A 22,362-nucleotide genomic window follows, 5' to 3' on the forward strand; every position below is an offset into this window, starting at 1 on the left:
GGTTAATAAGGCCTCTTCTCCTACTAAGGAGAGGGCTTTTAACATATTTCACTACGCTGTTCCAATGCGGGTTGGTGGAATGCACATGTGGCACAATTTCTATGAAATTAGACACGTGCAGGTTTTCTCACGATGATTTCCTTCACCATCGAGCATGAGATGAATTATAAACACAAATTAAGCACATATACAGTGTGGTGCTTGCCTGGGTTCGAACCCAAAATCATCGGTTAAGATGCACGCGTTCTAACCACTGGGCCATCTCTGCTGCATGCTTAGTACTGTGAAAGCTGATCAAACAGATAGACATACAAATAAACTATCTTCACCTTTGTAGTAATAGAATCGTTTTACAGCTTCGTTACTCTCTCTTGCGTCGCCGTAAATAGAGCCTTAGAAAAGCACAAGTTAAGACTCTTAAGTTGTTTTGACCAAAACATAAAATTTGCCTATAGTTCGTAGTGAATATCTAACCAGCACGATTCAGAAATTGGACATATTGAATCAGCGCCATCTATCGCTATCGGGTGTAACAAATGCAATCAAATAGTAACCAATCATCTTGATAACGCTACTAATTGAATGCGGTTAATCTATTAGGAACGTTTTACCAACGAATAAACAGCAACTGTGGATGGATTTATATAATTTAAGGTTAAATAGGAATTTAGATAACGTCTCACCTTTGGAATTAGACTATTACCTTCAGTGCTGGTATTCCGTAGGAGAAAATTGCAAACTCATTAGCTCGTAAATTTCAGAAAGCTATATGCGATATAGACTTTAATAATCATGCAAATAAGCTGTGCCCGCAACATTATGCGCGTTTGAATTGATCGAAAAGGTTATTGTTGTAGCCTAAGTTATTCCTTATTGCATCAACTATCTGTCAGTGAAAGTCCTATCAAAATTGGTCCAGCCGTTTCAGAGATTAGCTGGACAGGCAAGAGACGAACGAAGACAAACAAAGATAAATATTAAATATTATTTTAGTATTTGTACCATGTAAACATACATATGCATTTAGTAAAAAGCGGTTATTTTAATATTATAAACAGACACTCGATTTAATATTATAAACATTACAGGTTTCGTAAACCGATCAAAATAAGCTATCACGGTCAGGCTGTCATCATTTTACGATTGATATATGAATTGAATTTGTACAGAAACCCATTAGAAGACGTTTTAAATACAAATATAAACATATACATTGTAAATAACAACTCCTTTTTTATATGATTTATAAAGTTATCCAAGAGTATACATAGGTATATACAAAACTTATTACATGTAAATACACAATAATAAAAACTAAAATAAGTATACACAATTAGTTAAATTCGTATATGTTTAAATGGTTTTATTTAGCTTGAACTGTTTGTTCTTTGGGTCCAATTAATTAATTTTTTTGGTCTGATCAATTCCCTAGATTAATTAGAAGAGTAACGAATTGTACCGAGAACCTTATAGAGGATTTTCGACTTTTAGTACATTACCTACATCATTACTAACATTATTTGTCTATTTAACTAAAAAAAGTTATATTTATCGATGTGTCGATACACTCACAAAATTTATCATAATTTATTTAATAATATTATTAATTTATTTAGTGTTGTATTGATAGTCCACTATCGATATATTGTTATCGATAGTCTAAGTCTAGCTACAGTCTAGCTTTTCGTGAAAAATACTATTGATAATATCAAAATTGCAAAAACCGACAATATTGATCAAAAGTATCTTTATTCGACAGTAATCGATAATACTATCGATATCCTGAATAGTTTTCGAGGACATTAGTATGACTATCGATAATTCTGCAACAAATATTATTAGTTATTCCACGCACACTAAGATATATATATATATATATATACATATATATTTTAAGCACGAACATGCGCGCGCTTTCGTGAGTGAATATATATTACAAGACTATAATATAACACTCTTGAACAACAACTTTCTTATGTATATATATTTCGTATACAAGGACCATATACAAGGACCATAGGTTTTCACATAGGTTCGTTCACGATAACAAATTACTCATAATAAGATAGAGTGTAAATCAAATCAAATCAAAATAAACTTTATTCCAGTAGGCCTTTACAAGCACTTTTGAATCGTCATTTTACAATTAAGTGAAGCTACCACCACAAAAAAACAGAGGTATACTCTGTGCCTCTCATGTGTCATAGTACAAATATAAATTCGAAAATATAACTGCAACCGTGTAGATCACTGTTTTACGTGTTATATAACACATACATAAAAACATAAACACAAACATAAAAGAAAAACAGCCGAGTATCAATTTATAAAAAAATGCTAATACATAATATAAAAACATAATAGAATAAATAAAATTTTAACAAAAAGAAAAACCGACTTCAAACAAAACACTATTTTAAAACAAATAAAAATGCACTAAAAAATAATAAAAATAATTGCATATTTTACATATTTTTTAGAGTCCTCCTAGGTTAAATGAAATGAAAAATATTAGACTACTTAAAAGTCGATTTACGATTATATAATGTAATTATAGTTATTGTTATATTTGGAGTCGGTGTCCCTCGGTGGATCCCTCGAAAGAGCTGTAATTGACCTCAGCAAAAAAACTTTGAAAAAGACCAACTATATTTCGTACATCATATGACATCACATCACATACACAAAAATTGATTAATGATAGTAAGAAATTCTGCCCCATATCGCACCCTAACTGTGAGCCGTATAGGAATTCCATCACTACATAGTATAAAACAAAGTCGCTTTCTCTGTCCCTATATCTTTAAATCTATGCAACGGATTTTGATGCGATTTTTTTTGAAAGATAGTGTGATTCAAGAGGAATGTTTGTGTATATAATACATGAACAATATAGTAAAGAAACACTGATAATTTTAGAAGTTTGCGATGTGATGTCGTAAATAAACAAATTCTGTAGTATATTTAGTATCAGTATTGCACCCGTGCGAAGCCGGGGTGGGTAGCTAGTTGATTATAATATTCGACAATGATAATTACATAAACATAACCACATTACGGAAGGTGACTCAAATATCCAAATAACCTATAAATAAAAGATTCGACAGAATATCGCTAACGTGCTCCTCAGAATTGTTCCGCTCCCTTCCGTTCCGCTACTTTGTCATGGATCCTGTACTCAGAACCTTATCAAACTTTCACCAAATTATCCTTGAAGTACATATTTTATAATAAAAAAGAATTATCAAAATTGGTTAACGTGATTTTCAGTTATTCACCTATTTGTCGCGCATATACATAACGCAAATTTAAGACTTATGTCGTTTTCATACGGATACCATCATCGGAAAAAAATTAAAAAAAAATGGGACCCCACGGGAAGTACTACCTTTCAAACAAAAAAAAAATATCAAAATTGGTCCACCCAGTAAAAAGTTATGAGGTAACAAACATAAAAAAAAAAAAAAAAATACAGACGAAGTCCTTGAAGTCGGTTGAAAAGATCGTATGTACAATATGAACTTTTTGTTTTAGTAGAACAATCTTTACATATTTTGTTTTCACAAAATATTTATAAACATAACTTCTAAATAAGTTATTTTGTAAACATATATTACGTATTAGAATTTCAATTCTCAGTTAACGAAACGAGCGATACGGAATACACAAAATTACACAAATCTGATATATTATAAATATTATTAATACTATACATAGAAACTAAGTTGTAAATCTAGCTTTACCCTTGCACACGTAAAGAAAATAGTTTCTATTATAAAAAATACGGGACCATACGACCTTTTTTTAACAAGAATTACGGTAATGAGACCCTATTATATACACATTTACTAAGAATAAAGCAGTGAATATATTAATTTAAGTAAGCTAAGCCAAGAATATGACATAAGTTCATAAAAATAAGCTGATTGCACATGTCTGGTCGTTCGCTTAGATTAAGCATTAAGCGCTAGAAGACATAAATGTAGATAAAACATAAAAAGTGTGACCGTTCTCGCGAATGATGGCCGCAGGACGCCATTTTATTAAAGCTTCCATTTAACGAAATGGCGTCATATGCCCGCCATTTTCTTTTTATATTGTTGGACATTGGCGAAGTGATTTAGGGATATTACTTTTTGAAATTGTAATTCTCTTTATCGTCACTAGCTTAGCCGCAAAGATGTCGCGCCTTGTTTGCTAAGATGTTTTTTTTTCCGTTATAGCTTAGAGTGATGTGAAAACAGAAGAGACAGGTACAGGTATCGCAATTACATCAAAGTGATATCAACTACGTCTGACGTGGAGTAATTAGTTTATACAATTTTAAGATTGTCATATTAAAAGCTTATATAAACATATCTATTGTTGAAACTGATGATTTCAAGTTATATAATAAGATAATTTCCGATTACGTTTTTACGTAATCGGAAATTATCTTATTGTATAACACGTTTCACAATTGTGTTACGCGTATTATTTTCACAAGCATTATCATTTTTATCATTATCATTAGGTACACGGTATAAAACAAAGTCGCTTACCGCTGTCTGTCCCTATGTATGCTTAGATCTTTAAAATTACGCAACGGATATTATCGTTTTTTTTAATACATAGATTATACATTTAATACATACAATACATCTCAAATTACTATTTGAGAGGAAGGTTTCTATATATAATACATAGACAATATAATAATGAAACACTAATAATTTTAGAAGTTTCTAATATAATGTCGTAAATAAACAAATTATGTAGTAAATTTAGGATCAGCATTGCAGCCATGCGAAGACAGGGCGAGTCGCTAGTATTTTCAGAAATTGTAGCCTATGCGTTATTGTGATGCTGAGTTGCTGAGTTTAAAGTCATTAATATCCATACAAACTTTCGCAGTTATTATAAGTAAGGAAATTTAATCTGGATATCCTTAATTGTGTGTGCTGTTAGGTTTCGAAGCGTAGTTTCGTTTTTAAGTAGTAGGTATATTGAGATATGAAAATTACATTTATTATAATTATTTATATTTATAGACCTGTTACTAGTAGTTGCTTATTGGTTATATAAAATATAAGATTTGTTTATTTTGGAAACAAATCTCGTTATTATATTGATATTCCATCAAATAAAATAGAAAACATTATTAAAACTTAAACAAAAGTAGTATCCGATATTAAGTAATAAAGTCAGTACAAATAATAAAGACAAATATAATAACATTATCAAGTATGTAATAAAATATAAGTAATAATTGAGGCTCAGCTGAAAGATATCTTGATGTTATTACAATAAAAAAGTCATTGAGTTTTTTGACAGAATTTGACATGTCAATATGTTATCATTGTAAACTATGAAATGAAACTAGGAATTGAATTTAATTGAATTATAACCTATGAATGTATCTTAGTCATTATTACAATAAAAATAGTCAAATAATCGTCAATATAATAATAATTTTAAATTTGACATGACATAATTAGTTTGACTGTCTGTCCCTATGTATATTTTGATCTTTCAAATTACGCAAAGGATTTTGATGCGGTTTTTATCAATAGATATATTGATTGATTGATATATATGAGGTTTATATGCATGAGCTGAGATGACCAGTGGTTAGAACACGTGCATCTTAACCGATGATTTCGGGTTCAAGCCCAGGCAATCACCACTATATATATGTGATTAATTTGTGTTTATAATTCATCTCCTTCTTGGCGGTGAAGGAAAACATAATTTCATAGAAATTCTGCCTTTGTGCATTCCACCAACCCGCATTGGAACAGCGTGGTGGAATATGTTCCAAACCCTCTGATTAAAGGAAGAGGCCGTAGCCCAGCAGTGGGAAATTTACAGGCTGTTACTTAACTTTACTTTATATGCAAGTACATGCACAATATGGTATTGTATTTTTTAATCATTATTTTATAGGTTTTAGTGCTGTGTCGTATTTAAACACTTTATGCGCTTATATTGCTTTCCGTTCGCCACCATAAAATCTTAAACTATTTATAACTAATAATTATCCTAAGTTTTCTTTACAATTTATTTACACTTTATCCTAAATCATTTTACCAAATTATTAAACATTCATTCATTGTCGTTTCAATATGTTTTAACATAATTATTATCAGAGGCAATTTAATATAATATAACAGTGTATTATATGGATTCAAAAGTGCTTTTATGAGCTTACTTAAATCGAGAATAATTTGATTTTGATTTTTATATATCTTCTATACATATAATAAAATTGTAGTGTGTTTGTAATATTAAAGTAACCATTAAATACATCCTCTAAACGCGCCCTCGCGCCTCTGCCTGTTTTGAAAAATTCAAATGCATAATATTAACAGAAAAGGAGCTATGCTGTTCTTTCACGATCAAATCACTTAACCGAATTTGACAAAGTATTACATATGTCGCTATAATTATCATCGGTTGTCCTAATAATAAATAACTATAAAATACTAAGTCACAATTACTTTTAATTAAATATGTGTTTTCTCCAGCAGGAGTACGTGATGCTGTAGCGAGGTATCCAGTTCTGGTCTTCGTCCACGGAGAAAGTTATGAATGGAGTTCCGGAAATCCGTACGACGGGACTGTACTGGCCTCCCACGCGGGACTCGTGGTCGTCACTATCAATTATAGACTCGGTATACTGGGTATGTATTTTAATTTAATTAAAATAATGAAAGATTTTATGTCATCGCTTATATCATACAAATGTCAACTTTAATTTTATTGCAATAGAAGCTATAATTTATTAATATCTGTGTCCATGTCGCAGTGATTAATGCGTGTGACGTCAGCGTCACGTATTTAATTACAGCTCATAATATTCACATTGCATTTTCAACTTAAATTAACTATTTATAAATTAAATTTATAGCTCTGTACTATGATATGAATATATATTAACAGAAAAGCCTCTTAACACTGAATTATATTTATATATGTTTGTAATATTTTCTACTTAAATGGAATAAAGTCTTAATTTAATGCGTAGTCGTAAACGTACTATTGAAGTTATGCTTATTTCTGGACGTCATCTCATAAGTAACATTCTTTCTAACCATATCGCCTTTCACACAATCCATCCATAGTCCATACATCCATGATCAAGACATGCCTTACAACGTGGTCCTCATACAAATTGTTAAGGTGCTTAATTTTCAGATACTATTCGATATTTGGTTACTCAATATTTTTTCAACCGACTTTAAAAATTAGGAGTTTATCAATTCGTCTGTATTTTTTTTATGTTTGTTACCTCATTCCTTTTCACAGGGTGGACCGATTTTCATAATTTTTTTTTGTTTGAAAGGTAGTGCTTCCCGTAGGGTCCCATTTTAATTTTATCTTGTTTTGATCATGGTATCCCTATGAAAACTTTATAACTCTTAAATTTGCATTATGCATGTGCGCGATAAATAGGTGAATAACTCAAAATTGTGCCAACCAATTTTGATGATTCTTTTTTTATTATGAAGGATATACAGGACACCGACTCCAAATATAACAATAACTATAACTGCGTTATATAATCGTAAATCGACTTTTAAGTAGTCTAAAATTTTTCATTTCATTTTACTTAGGAGGAGTCTAAAAATATGTTGAATACGCAATTATTTTTATTAATTTTAACTGCATATTCATTTGTTTTAAAATAATGTTTTGTTTGAAGTCGGTTTTTCTTTTTGTTAAAATTTTTATTTATTGTCTTTGGTATATATCGAATATCGATTATATATTAATGATACGTCGACTTATATATGTTTCATATCTTCCCTTGTTTATATTGTTATCACGTCTTACGGTGCACAATGAGACTAATGAAATCCGTAACTTTCGACGGAAACATTTTCGACCCTTATACACGTGCCACTTCTATCACGTGTAATAATGACATTTATTTATTCAGAATAACTAACAAAAGTAATACTTATTATAAATTCGATAATATTTTGAAATAACTGATTCTTTTTTATCTCAATCAATGAATCAACTAATCAGCTCATTCCCGTCCACTGCTGGACATAGGCCTCTCCAATTGCACGCCACTGAGATGGTTCTTGGGCTTGCTTGGGTTTGGGCTCGTAGCTGATTTTTTGTCTTGTTTAATGTAATAAAATAAAAGAAATATTAATAAAAACAGATAAAAATAAACTCAGTAATATTAAGGACGTGTTCGTGGAACAGGATTAGCGTTATATTGTGGCTTTCTCGTAAAAATCATAATGATTTTTTATTTAATTATTATTGACGACCTTCGTGGTCGAGTGGTGTGTACATCGGTTTTCATGGGTAAGCCACTCCTAGGTTCGATTCCCGGCTGAGTCAATGTAGATTACCATTAGTTTTCTATGTTGTCTTGGGTCTGGGTGTTTGTGGTACCGTCGTTACTTCTAATTTTCCATAATACAAGTGCTTTAGCTACTAACATTGGGATCAGAGTAATGTATGTGATGTTGTCTCATTTATATTAGATAGACAGACTGACAAATGAGTCGCTTCCTCGTTTACACTACCATCAACTTTTTGAACTAAGTTGGTATACTGACTTACTCAGCCTTCAAAACGGAACACAACAATACTAAATATAGCTAATGTATTATGAGTAGCTACCCAGGCAGGTTTGCACAGAACCCTATTGCCCTACAATCCCTTTCCTTACGAGTAAACGCCGTATTGTATTGATTTTAAGTTTTTACGTAAAACCTTTTCATGATAAATAACATATCACGCGTTATCATACATGTAGCTGGGATCTTTAATTACGATATAGCGTGATAGAACCCCATATTATTACGAGTGAGTTTATTATTGTAATCACGGAGCGACGAACCCCACCAAATGTTTACACACGATAAGTCGTATAGTTTACGAGAAATGTGTATGTCTCTAATTTTGTTCGTATAGCCCATATTCTCTATTAACTTATATATTATGTAAATCAGAACTTGCTTACTGCCAAGTCTTGTGAGCATTGAACGATGAAATTACATCTTATTTGAAGTTTATTGTTGACGTAAACGGGTTCCTAATTCGCCTGGTTCATTAAGCGTGTTGAATAGGATATTTGACAATACGAAAAATAAATTGTGAATCATTGTAATCAGTGTGTATTATGAGTTTAAAAATGGATATTTACTAACGAAAGTTGAAACAAACAACAACAACAACAGCCTGTAAATTCCCACTGCTGGGCTAAAGGCCTCCTCTCCCTTTGAGGAGAAGGTTTGGAACATATTCCACCACGCTGTTCCAATGCGAGTTGGTGGAATACACATGTGGCAGAATTTCTATGAAATTTGTCACATGCAGGTTTCCTCACGATGTTTTCCTTCACCGCTGAGCACGAGATGAATTATAAGGACAAATTAAGCACATGAATCAGCGGTGCTTGCCTGGGTTTGAACCCGCAATCATCGGTTAAGATGCACGCGTTCTAACCACTGGGCCATCTCGACTCATGTTGAAAAAGTTGAAAATAATACTTAATTTATTGAAAAATCCATAAATAAAATTGCTAATTTTCAAACGTTTGTCACGTGACCCAAAACGCTCCTGATTGGCCGGGCTTATGATTTTCTACTATATGTACCACAGATTAAAATACAAGTATGTGACATTACCGACCCCATTGCAGCACCATATTGTCCAAGTAGCGTTTTTGCGCGCTATTTAAATATGGAATTTTTGATATAGTATTTTTCGGCAAATATGTACTAGAAATAATAAACACAACTTTTACTGGTATCCTTAACTTCTACTAAATAATATAAAATGATTTTTAAAAACCAGTCAAATAGCCAATTGGTTGGATTTAGTTAAAAAATGTAGTTTTGTGATAGATGTCGCTTGGTAGATCTTTATGAAATATTTCACAATTGAATTGTTATGTGCTTAATGTGTTGTGATATTCGGACACGTGTATCACTATCAGCGTGGTGACATAAGCTTTTACCTTTTTCCGGTTCAGTTGTTAATGTAATCGGATAAATAAAATGTACAAAACTAGATATTCTAAGAAAGAATTATTTATGTCATAGCTACATGTATATACTAATACTAGCAACCAGCTCCGGCTTCGCACGGGTGCAATACTGATGCTAAATATACTACAGAATTTGTTAATTTACGACATTACATTGCAAACTTCTAAAATTATCAGTGTTTCTTTACTATATTGTTCATGTATTATATACACAATCCTTCCCCTCGAATCACTCTATCTATTAAAAAAACCGCATCAAAATTGGTTGCGTCGTTTTAAAGATTTAATTGTTTAAAGGGACGTAGGGACAGAAAAAGCGAGATGTTGTTTTATACTATGTAAAGATAAAGATATATTAAATAGTAGCTTCAAGCCCCGACTTCGTCCGAACGAAAAAAAAAAAAATCCGGAGCGCCGTCTATAGAAATCGATGAAACTGCTTATGTGGAGGAGTTACACCCACACGTATAGAAAATTAATCGAAGACAAAATAAGGTAAACAATTTATTATAACTAAAAACCAATAACGATAAAGTAAAAGGTCGAAGGTAGTAGCAGTGGAAAGGTTAAAGGTTGCGTCGAAAATAATAATCACTTATTTTATTTATAATACAAGGATGAGCGGTAATATAGTTTTAACAAACTGCCACTATAGTGTATGCAAAGTTAAAATTAAGCAAAAAAATTGCGCAAAAGTTCCCAAGGTGCTATGCGAATCCGAGCTCTCCTTAAAACTTTATCCCATTCGTGCCTTGGAGAAAGATACCCTAATCTAATATCACGTTTTTTCTCATAATATCTTTTATATTCCTAAGGTACAATTTACACAATTCAGACACGAGATATTATGATTCTCAAGTTGTCTCAAATAGGTCGTTACATTTGTGAAACAACGTTTAGGGAATTATATATATATATTTATGGAACCATCAATGTCAAATGGAATACGATTCGTGCCTCCTTGTTTAGGGAAAATTAGGATATTGTTAGGGATAAATGTTAACTTGCGTTATAGTAAAAGCTGAGTGAGGTTTTCGCTTGTTTTGATTAACAAAATGGCGTGTAATACCAAGTTATACCTCGAATGACTTTCGTTATTATAATTAGTTTTTGTTAATTTCTATCATTCGTTTAAAAAGTTAATTTTTACGGAAATAGTTTGTTTTCCTTGAAATAATTTTTAGTTTGTTTTTCATTTTTAATTAGTATAGTGTTTTATTTTTAATAATTAAGGCAAGTCGGTAAATGGGTGACTGGTTTTATATATTTACTGAACCCAATGTAACTATAGGATATACTAGTATTAGCCTAATTTATATCGTTAATGTGCGTCAAACGTTATAATCAAACGGTCGTATACTTTAGGAGTAAAAACTACCAACTCTTCAAATCAAAACTTTGCAATACAATGTACTTATGTATGATCATCGAACATGTGATGACTAGCTTACAGAAATGTGTATTGTTATTAAAGGTAACCTTAGTGAGAGAGTGTACTACAATTAAATCATTTCACTTCACTTCACTTGGTGGTTAGCCTTTGATAGCTTGTAGATATCACCCACTAAACGTATAGTCCACTTAGTAATGCCGTGTTTTAAGTGTGAGTGAGTCAGTGCACCGACAAGTACAGTCTTAGTTCCTAAGATTTATGGTGCATTGCTGATATAATGCATGATTAACATTTTTACTGATACATGTAGTTACATACCAATGTCTTTGGCCTTTTTGCATGTTTTCCTAACTATATAACATTAAATAACACTTCAATTTGGATGATTGATTGGTTGATACGGGATTGGAATTGAAACCTCATAAATATCAATTTAGATTTACTCATCCTTGATTCAAAGTAAAAAACCTGTATATATCAGACTGCTGAACTAAGAACTCTGAAGATGAGTTTATGGTTTGTGTGACAGTATATCATTCTACCAGTATAGATTCCTCAGAATATTCAACACGAATCCAGAGTATGAAAAATCAGAGGTACCCAAGCATTGAACCGCAATCTGTGCTCAAGACTGTTGCCCATTTCAGGATTGTGAACATAAGTTCAAATAAATAAGTACACTTGTGACAGATTGTATCTGTCGAACAATAAAGTCTTATCTATGTTTGAAAAGCCACTGAGCTCATTGGGTATATATTCTTTATAAATTTTAGAGAAATGCGAAATATTATATTTCAGAGAATGTCCCATGTAATGGAACACGTAGTACGAATTGATAGAGTAAAATATCTTGTTTCTCTGACCAGATCCCAAGACAATGAGCTGACATTGTCTGAAATATATAAACATATACCTTTTTGCTTCATAGAAATTGTTGGATTTTTTGAAGACGTGTCGTTATTCAGGATTCAGGTAGATAAAGGTATTAAAGAGAATTATTATCGTTTGCCATTTTATTTGCTGCTAATCTTGTTAATGGTTCGACTTCGAGGGTCCTTTTGGTTTTGTCTTGATCCTTTCGGGTAGTTTAATAACGTACATTACCGTAGTATAATAAAGTTGACGTTTATTCTTAGCAGTGAGAATAATTGGATATTATTTTTGGGTTATTTCCACTGTTTTACATTCATGAATCAATTTATATTTTATATTAATATTATTAATGTGAAAGTAAATCTGTCTGTCTATCTTTCACGGCCAAACCGTTGAAAATTTGGTGTGAAGCAAACTTGAACTCCAAGGATATCATAGGTTACTATTTTTGCCTTACACATGACAACCCTAAAACGTTAGCAAAGTCGCAGACGACTACTACTTTTATATTAATTTATAATTATTATTATTTATGTAACAGAGAGGTAAAGTTTGCTCGATTATATCTTCGTAATTAATCGAATTATAATTTTTTTCATCAAGTGTACATAACATCATTAATTTTGATTTCTAAATAAATTATACGCTAATTTATTTTTTATTAATGGATCATGTCCGTGCAAAACCGGGTTGGATCGCTAGGTAGTATTATAAATTATTTCTCTTACAATTATAGTAAAGGCGAGAAAGCGTTGAAAACAAAACTGGTAACTAGGAATAGAACTTCTAATTGATTTTCATAATTGTATTACGAATATACATTTTGTAATTACCTTTCGGAAATGATTTCGTCGTTCTTAATTATTATATGAATAATTTTGCGTTGCTTTCGATATCACCGTCATTTTTGGTTGAAAAAAGAAACAAAAGAAATTCTAATAAGTAAAATTTTTACATTCTACTTGTATCGCTACTCAATGTTTCCAGATTTAGTTTATAGTTTAAGTTATTAGAATTCCAGAGCTAAAAAAGTTGTTGAAAAGTAGCATGCTAGTCAGTCTTCCATAAAACACTTTGAAGGAATAGCCCAATATTACATAATACTTACTTTGCTGAGTGGGACCCAACCCTGAATCACTAACAATTACTATGTGCCAGTTAACGTGTTGATTTTCCCACCAGTGTGTAAGATCATCCTGATCTAGCTATATTCACGTGAGACCAAAAAGAACTATAAGACACCTTCTAAGCTACAACTTTTCATAGCCGACGACATCAGTATTTAATACTGGGTTTCATACATTAAATAAAAAAAATGCACGCTGTACATATGTAACATCTGAGTCGAGATGGCCCAGTGGTTAGAACGTGTGTATCTTAACCGATGATTGCGGTTTCAAGCCCAGGCAAGCACCACTGTATATATGTGCTTAATTTGTGTTTATAATTCATCTTGTGCTCGGTGGTGAAGAAAACATCGTGGAAACCTGCATGTGTCTAATTTCATCGAAATTCTGCCACGTGTGCATTCCATCAACCCGCATTGGAACAGCGTGGTGAAATCTATTCCAAACCCTCTCCTTAATGGAAGAGGAAGCCTTATCTCAGCAGTGAGAAATGTACAGGCTGTTACTTTACTATGTAACATCAAGTATATACATCATGAGTACTGTATAATCTAAATTCAACGTACGCAAAACCGCAGGGCAGAGCTAATGCTTTAATAAGTAGAATAAGATTGTTTTAAAAACTTGACAAAATATGGTTCCAAGTTACTTAATTACAATTAATAATAAGTAAAGCATAATAAAAACTTTTTAACTATGATAATAGGAATGCTTGTTATTTAGAACTCTTTTAAAGTAGTAACGCTTCGAGTATCAAATTGGCTTTCTATTTTCAAGAAACGAAAATGTTTTCATCGTAGCAATGAATATTAACTACGTCTCGTTATAATTTGGAGAAAGTTGCCAAAACAATTTACGTACAAATTTCGTATTTATTTCAAAGCAATTAATCGAATATTTCCATTTCTCATTTCTTGATAACTTCGTTAACAAATTTCCCCATTGCTATTGATTTGTCGGAATTTTAATTTGCCTTCAAGTAGTTTGCATAACAGCGATTATTGGCATTTACATTCCATAATGCCATACTTTATTTGCACAATAAAACGTGTAATAGCGAAGTAACTTATACGGTATTTAAAGATTTTATTTGCGAAACATATTATCTTACTTGGGGTATCTGGATAAGCAGCACTCATTGGATATTCTACCAGCAAACAGCAGAACTCAGTATTGATGTGTTCCTGTGTAACTACACGCAAATAATAATAGGGACATATAATCTTAATTCCCAAGTAATGTGCGGAATGGTTTTAAACCGACTTCAAAAAGGACAAAGTTATCAATTCGTCTGTATTTTTTGTTACCGCCTAGCTTTTGACTAGGTGAACTGATTTTGATTTTTTTTTATTTGAAAGCTAGCTAGTGTTTCCCCTGTGGTACGATTTTAATATGGTCCAGTTCTGATGATAGTATCGATATGAAAACCATGTCTTAAATTTGCATTATGTATGTGCACGATAAATAGGTGAATAACTCGAAATCACGCCTACCAATTTTAATGATTTTTTTTTATTGGAAAGGAATAATTCGAGGGTAGATGGTGATAGTTTGGTTTGGTTCTGAGCATGGGATCCATGACAAAGTGACGGAACTCTTCAATCCTGAAGAGTACGTTAGCGATACTCGGCCGATTATTTTATTCTTATAGATTCTTTGGAAATTTGAGTCACCTTCCGTAAATACCGTAAATGCTATACCAGTACCATCACGCCATAATCACTATGCTCAAATAATTGTAATCTTCATACTTGACGTTTTTTTTACTAAGGTCAATTACAGACCTTTCGTCACGTTAGGAACTATTATTATTATATAAGGAGCTGAGCTTCGCAGTTTCATCCGCTTCAAATTAAGACAATTGACGTAACAAATGAGTAAATCATTTGTAATTAATAAACCTATTCAATCATAAAATTATTTTATATCTCATTGATTTCTGTCACCTGACTTGTCCTGTTTTCAAATACACAAAGTAAATTTAGTAAAGATGTAATTTTTGATTCCATAGTTTTATCTATTTCGGCTTCGAAATCTCAAAGTTTTTACTACAAAGCGACTTGCGCATCCCCTGATAGATATTATATCTGAATAAAGGAGCGTTTATAAAGTTTCCCGATAATATCTAGAAAGCCTCGAGCGGTCTTTGAATTCGATATTACTTTGAAATGTAATTACAAGGAATCTAAGGAAGACTTTTTATTAAAAGTTGATTTTTTTTTTAAATGTGTTATCATAGCAAGCACAGCTGAGCTGGTCCAGTGTGTACGCTCATTTTAAGCGATGATGTCGGGAAAACACATTCAAGCTTCACCGAATTTTACTGTGCTTAATTTGTGTTTATAATAATTCTTGTGCTCGACGGTAAAGGAAAGCTGTATGTGTCTATTTTCAGTTAGTCTGCCATACGTGCATGTACAAACCCTTAGTGGGGCATTGTGATGCAGGTCTAAATATTTCTTCTATTTTTTGCATATAATTATAAATAATAAAGTGTGTAGTAGTGATCGAAAAATTTAACAGCATAAAAACCTAGCAACTAATCCGTTCATGAATATTATCCGTTTGTTATTGTTTGCTGTTGTATGTATATAAGGAAGATGAGTTAAATACAAGTGACTAGGGAAATTGAAGCTGAAGTTATGTTCGAGGTTTTGTATGCTTCCTAAAAGTGCGTTAAAGAAAACTTATTCTTTCTTCGCAGTAATAGATATATAAGATATTATAATTTACTCTAAAACAATATTATTATTGTTCCTATAGTTTTTTTTTTCATATGAGATATCTTTTAACGCGCTATGTGGGTAAGATCAACTTGCTAGCCGTACCAGCAAGCTGCTCCTTTAAGCCGTCATGGCTGCCTACCTGAAACACCCCCCCCCTCCCTATTTATAGTATTGTGTGTGCGTGACGCTATAAAAGTTCTTATTAATTATTTATTAATTTTACTAACGAAACTCTATGTTTATCAACCTTATGAAATATGTTATGTGTGTTATGTAAATATTTACATGTAATTTTAATATTCCTTAATAATTATATTATAGTGTATTGAGTTGGTTACACCCACGTATCACATACTAGCGACCCGACCCGGCTTCGCACGGGTGTAATGCTGATACTTAATATACTACAGATTTATTTTGTTTGTTTATGTACAAAAATCTTACTCTCGAATCACTCTCTCTATTAAAAAAAATCCGCATCAAATTCCGTTGCGTAATTTGAAAGATCAAAGCATACATAGCGACCGAAAGCGGTAAGCGACTTTGTTTTATACTATGTAATGGTTCTACAAATAACAACAATAGGCACTATTGTTGTGTTCTGGTTTGAAGAGTAAACCAGTCTAACTGGAGACGCGTGGAACACGAGATCTTAGTCTCCCATGCTGCCAATGTGCACGGTCGCCTATATAATTAAAAAAATCTAAAGCATTGCCAAATGTTAAGTACAAGAGGCCGCTGCTATAGCGATAGAGTCGTCTGTTTTACTAACCCAAAGCTTTTTACTACGTCAAAAATGCAACTATTTCTTACCTATATATTTTCATAGTATGGTTGACGAAGTACCTTGTCGCAGTAATACGGTCGCAAAGAATTCAAATCCCCCGCTGGCATCCTTTTGTTGACAGCAAGAACGAACTTGTACCAAAATGTTGCATAGCTCTGTACATATTCCAGGATACGCGGTTTTGAATAATGCGAAGTATTTTGTGCGACACTTTAATGTTATTACAAAGTAACATAATCTTGAGTGTGTGTATAATGGTGGCGCAGTTTTAGAATAAGACACAAAGCACATTAACACTTTGTAACTTTAAGGCAAAACAGTGTATTTAAAGAAAACAAATCAGGTCTCCTATTGAGACTTTTTTGACAATAAGCTCAATATATTCTTATTGGCTTACTTGGGGTTTAAATTTAGAACCTCAGGATCTGTGGAAATATGTCTAACCACTAAACCACCGTGTCATATATACGAAAATAGATACTTTAATAAAATACAAATAATATATTTATTGTCAGGAAGAAAATATGTAATATAATATTTATAAAATAAGCCTGATGATGTTTCCTTCGAAGGAAATGATTATATTTCGTGGTGGGGTTGGTGCAAGCCCGTCTGGGTAGGTACCACCCACTTATCAGTTATTCTACAACAAAACTTTCAGCTAGAAATTTAGTCTAAAATTTTTAACTAAGTGACTTAAATAAATTGAATTGAATGCAATGAGGCGGTGTTTATTGTATATTCATTAAAATTGCTATTTTTTTATTGAAATACAAAATAATCCAATAAATAATTACATATTTATGCACTCACATCTTCTTTCTTACTAGTTTCGTTAAACAATATTCAGTTTTTTCAGAAATGATTTCTAATGTAAATTTAATGTCATGTTTCTCCAACAAAAAATGTTCCATATTTATTGTACAGTCAGAGTAAGAAAACCTTCGTCAGTTTTCAAATTCATTCCTTTATCAAATCGTAAACTCGTAGTACCTTTTAAAACTAAAGCACTAAACTGACAACTGCATATAAAATGATACTTACACATTATGATAACTTAGTTCATAATAGTGTAACATCTTTGAACTGTGTCTAGTTTTATATCAACATACAATCTTATTAATGGCGTAATTACAAATCTTACAAATTTAAATTAGATATGATATCCTCTACTGAATTGTCAAAATATGTCTGTCAGTGTCATATATATTTTCGATCGGTAAAGTAGACTATCGCATATACTGAGCACACGAAAATAGATCTTAAGGTGACGAACCTTTTCCTAAGCCATACTTTACGTACGGGTGTTTTGACGTGGAAAAAAGAAACAAGAGAGTTTACATTTTTTTTTAAATTCCAAATTTAAATAAGATGAAATTTAAATGAATAAATCGTCAATAATTTACATTTAGTAAATTACATACTTCTGGGCAAAGCTGTTTCCTAAAAGCGCCAACGATCCTTATTCTCGATCTTCAGCACCCAGATATCCCCACTTAAAGCAAAAATCGTTTATCACTTATAATTCATTTGTGTTTATAAATCATCTCGTGCTCAGCTGAAAAAAATACTGAGAATATCAAAACAAACGGGCTTTCTCAGTATAAATAGTTTCGCGCGAATATTTTCCTTCTCATTAACATACACATTATGAATCAGAATAAAAAAAATATGAATTCAGACTATTCTCTTCTCTATTTAAAAATATATTTCCAACAAATGACTGAATTGAGCATTTATTATAACTCGTTATCTTGAATAACTTTAATATTCTAAACAGCTTACAAAGCAATAATCATGTTATGTCAGTGCAAAATGCTTTCGTAATTGAAAAGGATTTCTGTAGATCCCATTATCTCCCTATTAGACCAACGTTGTTATGGTTACTTGTCTAAGCGTAGCGCTTTTACATTGTTTTGAAATAACTACAGTGAATTATGCTCTTTCTAAAGCTTATGTTAATTTCATTTAAATTTTCTTTAGTAATAACTGAACTGGAAAACTTCTAAAACACTTTCGACTCCGTTTTACCCCCTTTTGGGTGGAGTCTTGTAAAATCCGTTTTTTTATGCTATAGTTTTGCCGACGAGTATGTACCATCTGATGATAAGTGGTCACCACCGCCTATAGACATTAACCACTCCTTAAATCGCCAATGCGCCACCAACCTTGAGAACTAAGATGCTATATCCTTTGTGTCTGTAGTTACATTGGCTCACTCACCCTTCAAACCGGAATACAACAATACTAAGTACTTTTGTCTGGCGGTAGAATATCTGTTATATGGGTGGTACCTACCCAGATAGGTTTGCACAAAGTCCTACCACCAAGGAGTTCTTATGAGATTTAGATTTGGGGTTTGAACCCAAGAAATTGTTCTCTGGAAATTAATAAGCCTAGCCACTATCAACAAGATACTTGATTACTCTACTTTGTATATATAGAGTGACTTTGTTGTTTGTTTGTCCTCCTTTCGTATCTCTAAGTCTCTCGCTGATCTTTGTGTAATTAGGATAGCTTCGTACATGGTTAAATTTTATCGAAGTAGCACAACTTCCACTAATCCTTGCACGAACTTGTAGAAATAGTGTATTGTTTAAACACGTTCAAATCTATACATATATACGTAATAATATTGAAGTGTCTGTTTGTAATATTAAAATAAGAGGCATATTTAATATTACAAGCAGATATAAGTAAAATAGGGATTCTACTCAATGCATATGTATGTATACACGATACATATACAAAAATAACATTTTTTACAATTTTTGTCTGCCTGTCTGTCTGTTTGTTCCGGCTAATCTCTGGAACGTCTGGATCGAATTTGACGGAACTTTCACTGGCATATAACTGATATAATAAGGAGTAACTTAGGCTACCATATTTTTTTTTTGTTAAATTCAAAAGTGTTAGGTCGCGGGGACACCCGGGTTTTTATTATTATACCCGCTGCTCATCTTGATTTCTAAGGGAAAAATTGTATTTCAAGTAAATTTTTGGCCAATGATACATATCGAGTAAAAAAACGTAATAATATATATTTCCCGAAGTAATGATTGGCCAAAAAAAAAAAAACATTTTTTTTTAATACAACAAATAGTTGTTTTTAGAACCATTTAGATAATTACATAAGAAAAAAACAGAATACATTACATCAAAATACATTAAGCTGCTTAAGGCAACATACACATTACCGGAAACTTATATAATAAATAGCTGACCATACCGACTTCGTTCGGCCGAAATAAGTCTCTTATTTAGTTTTCGATCGCAGCGCTACCTACCGGATTCAATTTAAAACACCGTACAAATCAAATTTGGGAGTTCAGTCACATACACACGTTCAGAAGATATACATATATATAGCGACGCAGCTTAAATAAATTTTTGTAATCGTATTTTCTCTAAGATATTCATGTTTTTTTCCCTCGCCCATAAAGCTACTCTGAGTTATTCCCCTAATCAGTGGTAGAATTTTTGACGATTATTAAGGTTTTTTTTTTGTATTTGAATATTGTAATACTTATCGTGATTGATCGATCATTTCGAGGTCGTTTTTGCTTGGCTTTGCGACACCCGACTATTCGATACTTTACATATACATTTCTAGATCGTTTTATAATACCATTTCTTTAACCATACTTAATTATTTTTTAGCCTACGAATACATTAATTCAAATAACGGTTACAATTCTCTAAATCATAATATATATTTTTTATATTTAGATAAAATTTGAAATAGATCGGACTTTTGGGTTCGATATTATATAAATATAAATACTCTATTGGATAATGTGAATTTTGTAATATGAAATCGGTTTTCTTGTGGCACTGTTAATGATGTTACTACCATTGCTAAAAGCGCAAACCCTTGAAATTCCAATGATCATCATAAACCTCGATGCTCGTTATAACTGTGTAATTTCTATGAAAATAACACAGTATAGTAGTAGTAGTAACTTACTGTGTTTCGAAGTAAAGATCGGTCGGTTACTTATATATCTTAAATATACCTGCACTAAGCTCCACTAGTATTCCACAAATATTTTATTAAACCTAAGTACATTTAAGTCAGTATTGAGTAATATTTTCGACTTTCATTTTGTAATAATTTCGATTTGAATTATTGATCATGGTTTTAGACTAATATTGATTTATAACATTTAAAAAGAAATACGTACAGTAGTACGTACAGGAAAATATTTGTAAGTAATCTCTTTTATTGTTAAATGATATTGATAAAGAAATTGTGTTCAGTTAATGAAATAATAATATCAATAAAGTAAAGAAATATATATTCAATAAAGTAAACTGTAGTTTCCGTCCCCAGCCTCGTCGTTTCGTAGATGGAGGAAGTCAGGTAAACACGAGTCAAAAAACCTAATTTCTTAAAAATACTTGGAAAGAAATCCCCTAAATAAATTATTGAAAGGGACAAACAAAAACCGAAGCTGTCAAGAACATAATTAATACTTAATGAGAAACAGTTTCAAATGGAACAAATATAATAATACTGCTGTATAAATTGAATTGCCGAGAAGTAATTGTAAAGGTGTTTTTCCACTGAGTTATTAGCCAATAGCTTAGGTTGAATTAATATTAAATGATCTCTAGCTTATAGTTTTTTAATGGTAGTTGATGATTTTTATACAAGGTAGGTACGTGAAAATCGAAATGTATATTACGATTATAGCAGGTACGTTTAATAAATAGAGTAACTGATGAGTTTATTTCTGCCCATTTTTCGTTTTTATAATGTAGGTAGGAAGTGCAATGGATTACATGATGGGAAATGGTCATCAAAATCCAAAGGCATTCGAACCCTAATAAATCTTACCATTCTTTATATCGTCTGAAAATCGAACTGAGTTATAAGTCTCTTATGCTTGTCATTAAACTCACTCATCTTTTAAATACCACAGGTGGTAGAATTTATGATGAGTGGCATTAATGGTAGTAATATATAATATTTATCGAGACTATTTTTATAACAACCTACTAATAAGACAATTTTTCTTGAGAGAATTTGCATTCCGAATCACTAATCTAATCTAACGAAATGAAAAAATAGCAAGAATGCTGTACTCTGTTTTAGATTTTTAACTCTGCAACCGTTTTCCAATATTTAGAATGTCGCTTAGTTTTGTTTTGAACAAGATTACACTGAGCGTAACACATGGTGTTCGTTACATTCCGGTGTAACCAGCCGGAAGGAAAACACGATTCAAGACATATGTTACAATTTTTGTCCTCAACTTCAAGTAATTATATAAACTGTTAGAACGTAACAAAACAAAAGTTGTAAATTTTCTATCCTTGAAAATACCGTTTAAGATATGTAATGTTGGATGGATCTCTATTTTATCGATAGATATCACAGATATTGGGTTAGTCGAGCAATAATCACATTTTGTTATCACATAATCACATATTCTATGCAAATATAAATACTATAA

The 22,362-nt window shown here is 31.8% G+C and overlaps 1 protein-coding gene across 1 annotated transcript in view; it reads left to right on the top strand.

Moving 5' to 3' along the window:
- LOC124542328 (neuroligin-4, Y-linked) overlaps positions 1-22,362 on the top strand; it is a 145,610-nt gene that overhangs the window by 90,144 nt on the left and 33,104 nt on the right. The window contains exon 3 of the mRNA XM_047120300.1: positions 6,507-6,662. Coding sequence (XP_046976256.1) covers positions 6,507-6,662 — 156 coding nt within the window. The remainder of the gene's footprint in view (positions 1-6,506; positions 6,663-22,362) is intronic.

This window comes from Vanessa cardui, chromosome 2 (assembly GCF_905220365.1).
Source record: "Vanessa cardui chromosome 2, ilVanCard2.1, whole genome shotgun sequence".
Taxonomy (NCBI): domain Eukaryota; kingdom Metazoa; phylum Arthropoda; class Insecta; order Lepidoptera; family Nymphalidae; genus Vanessa; species Vanessa cardui.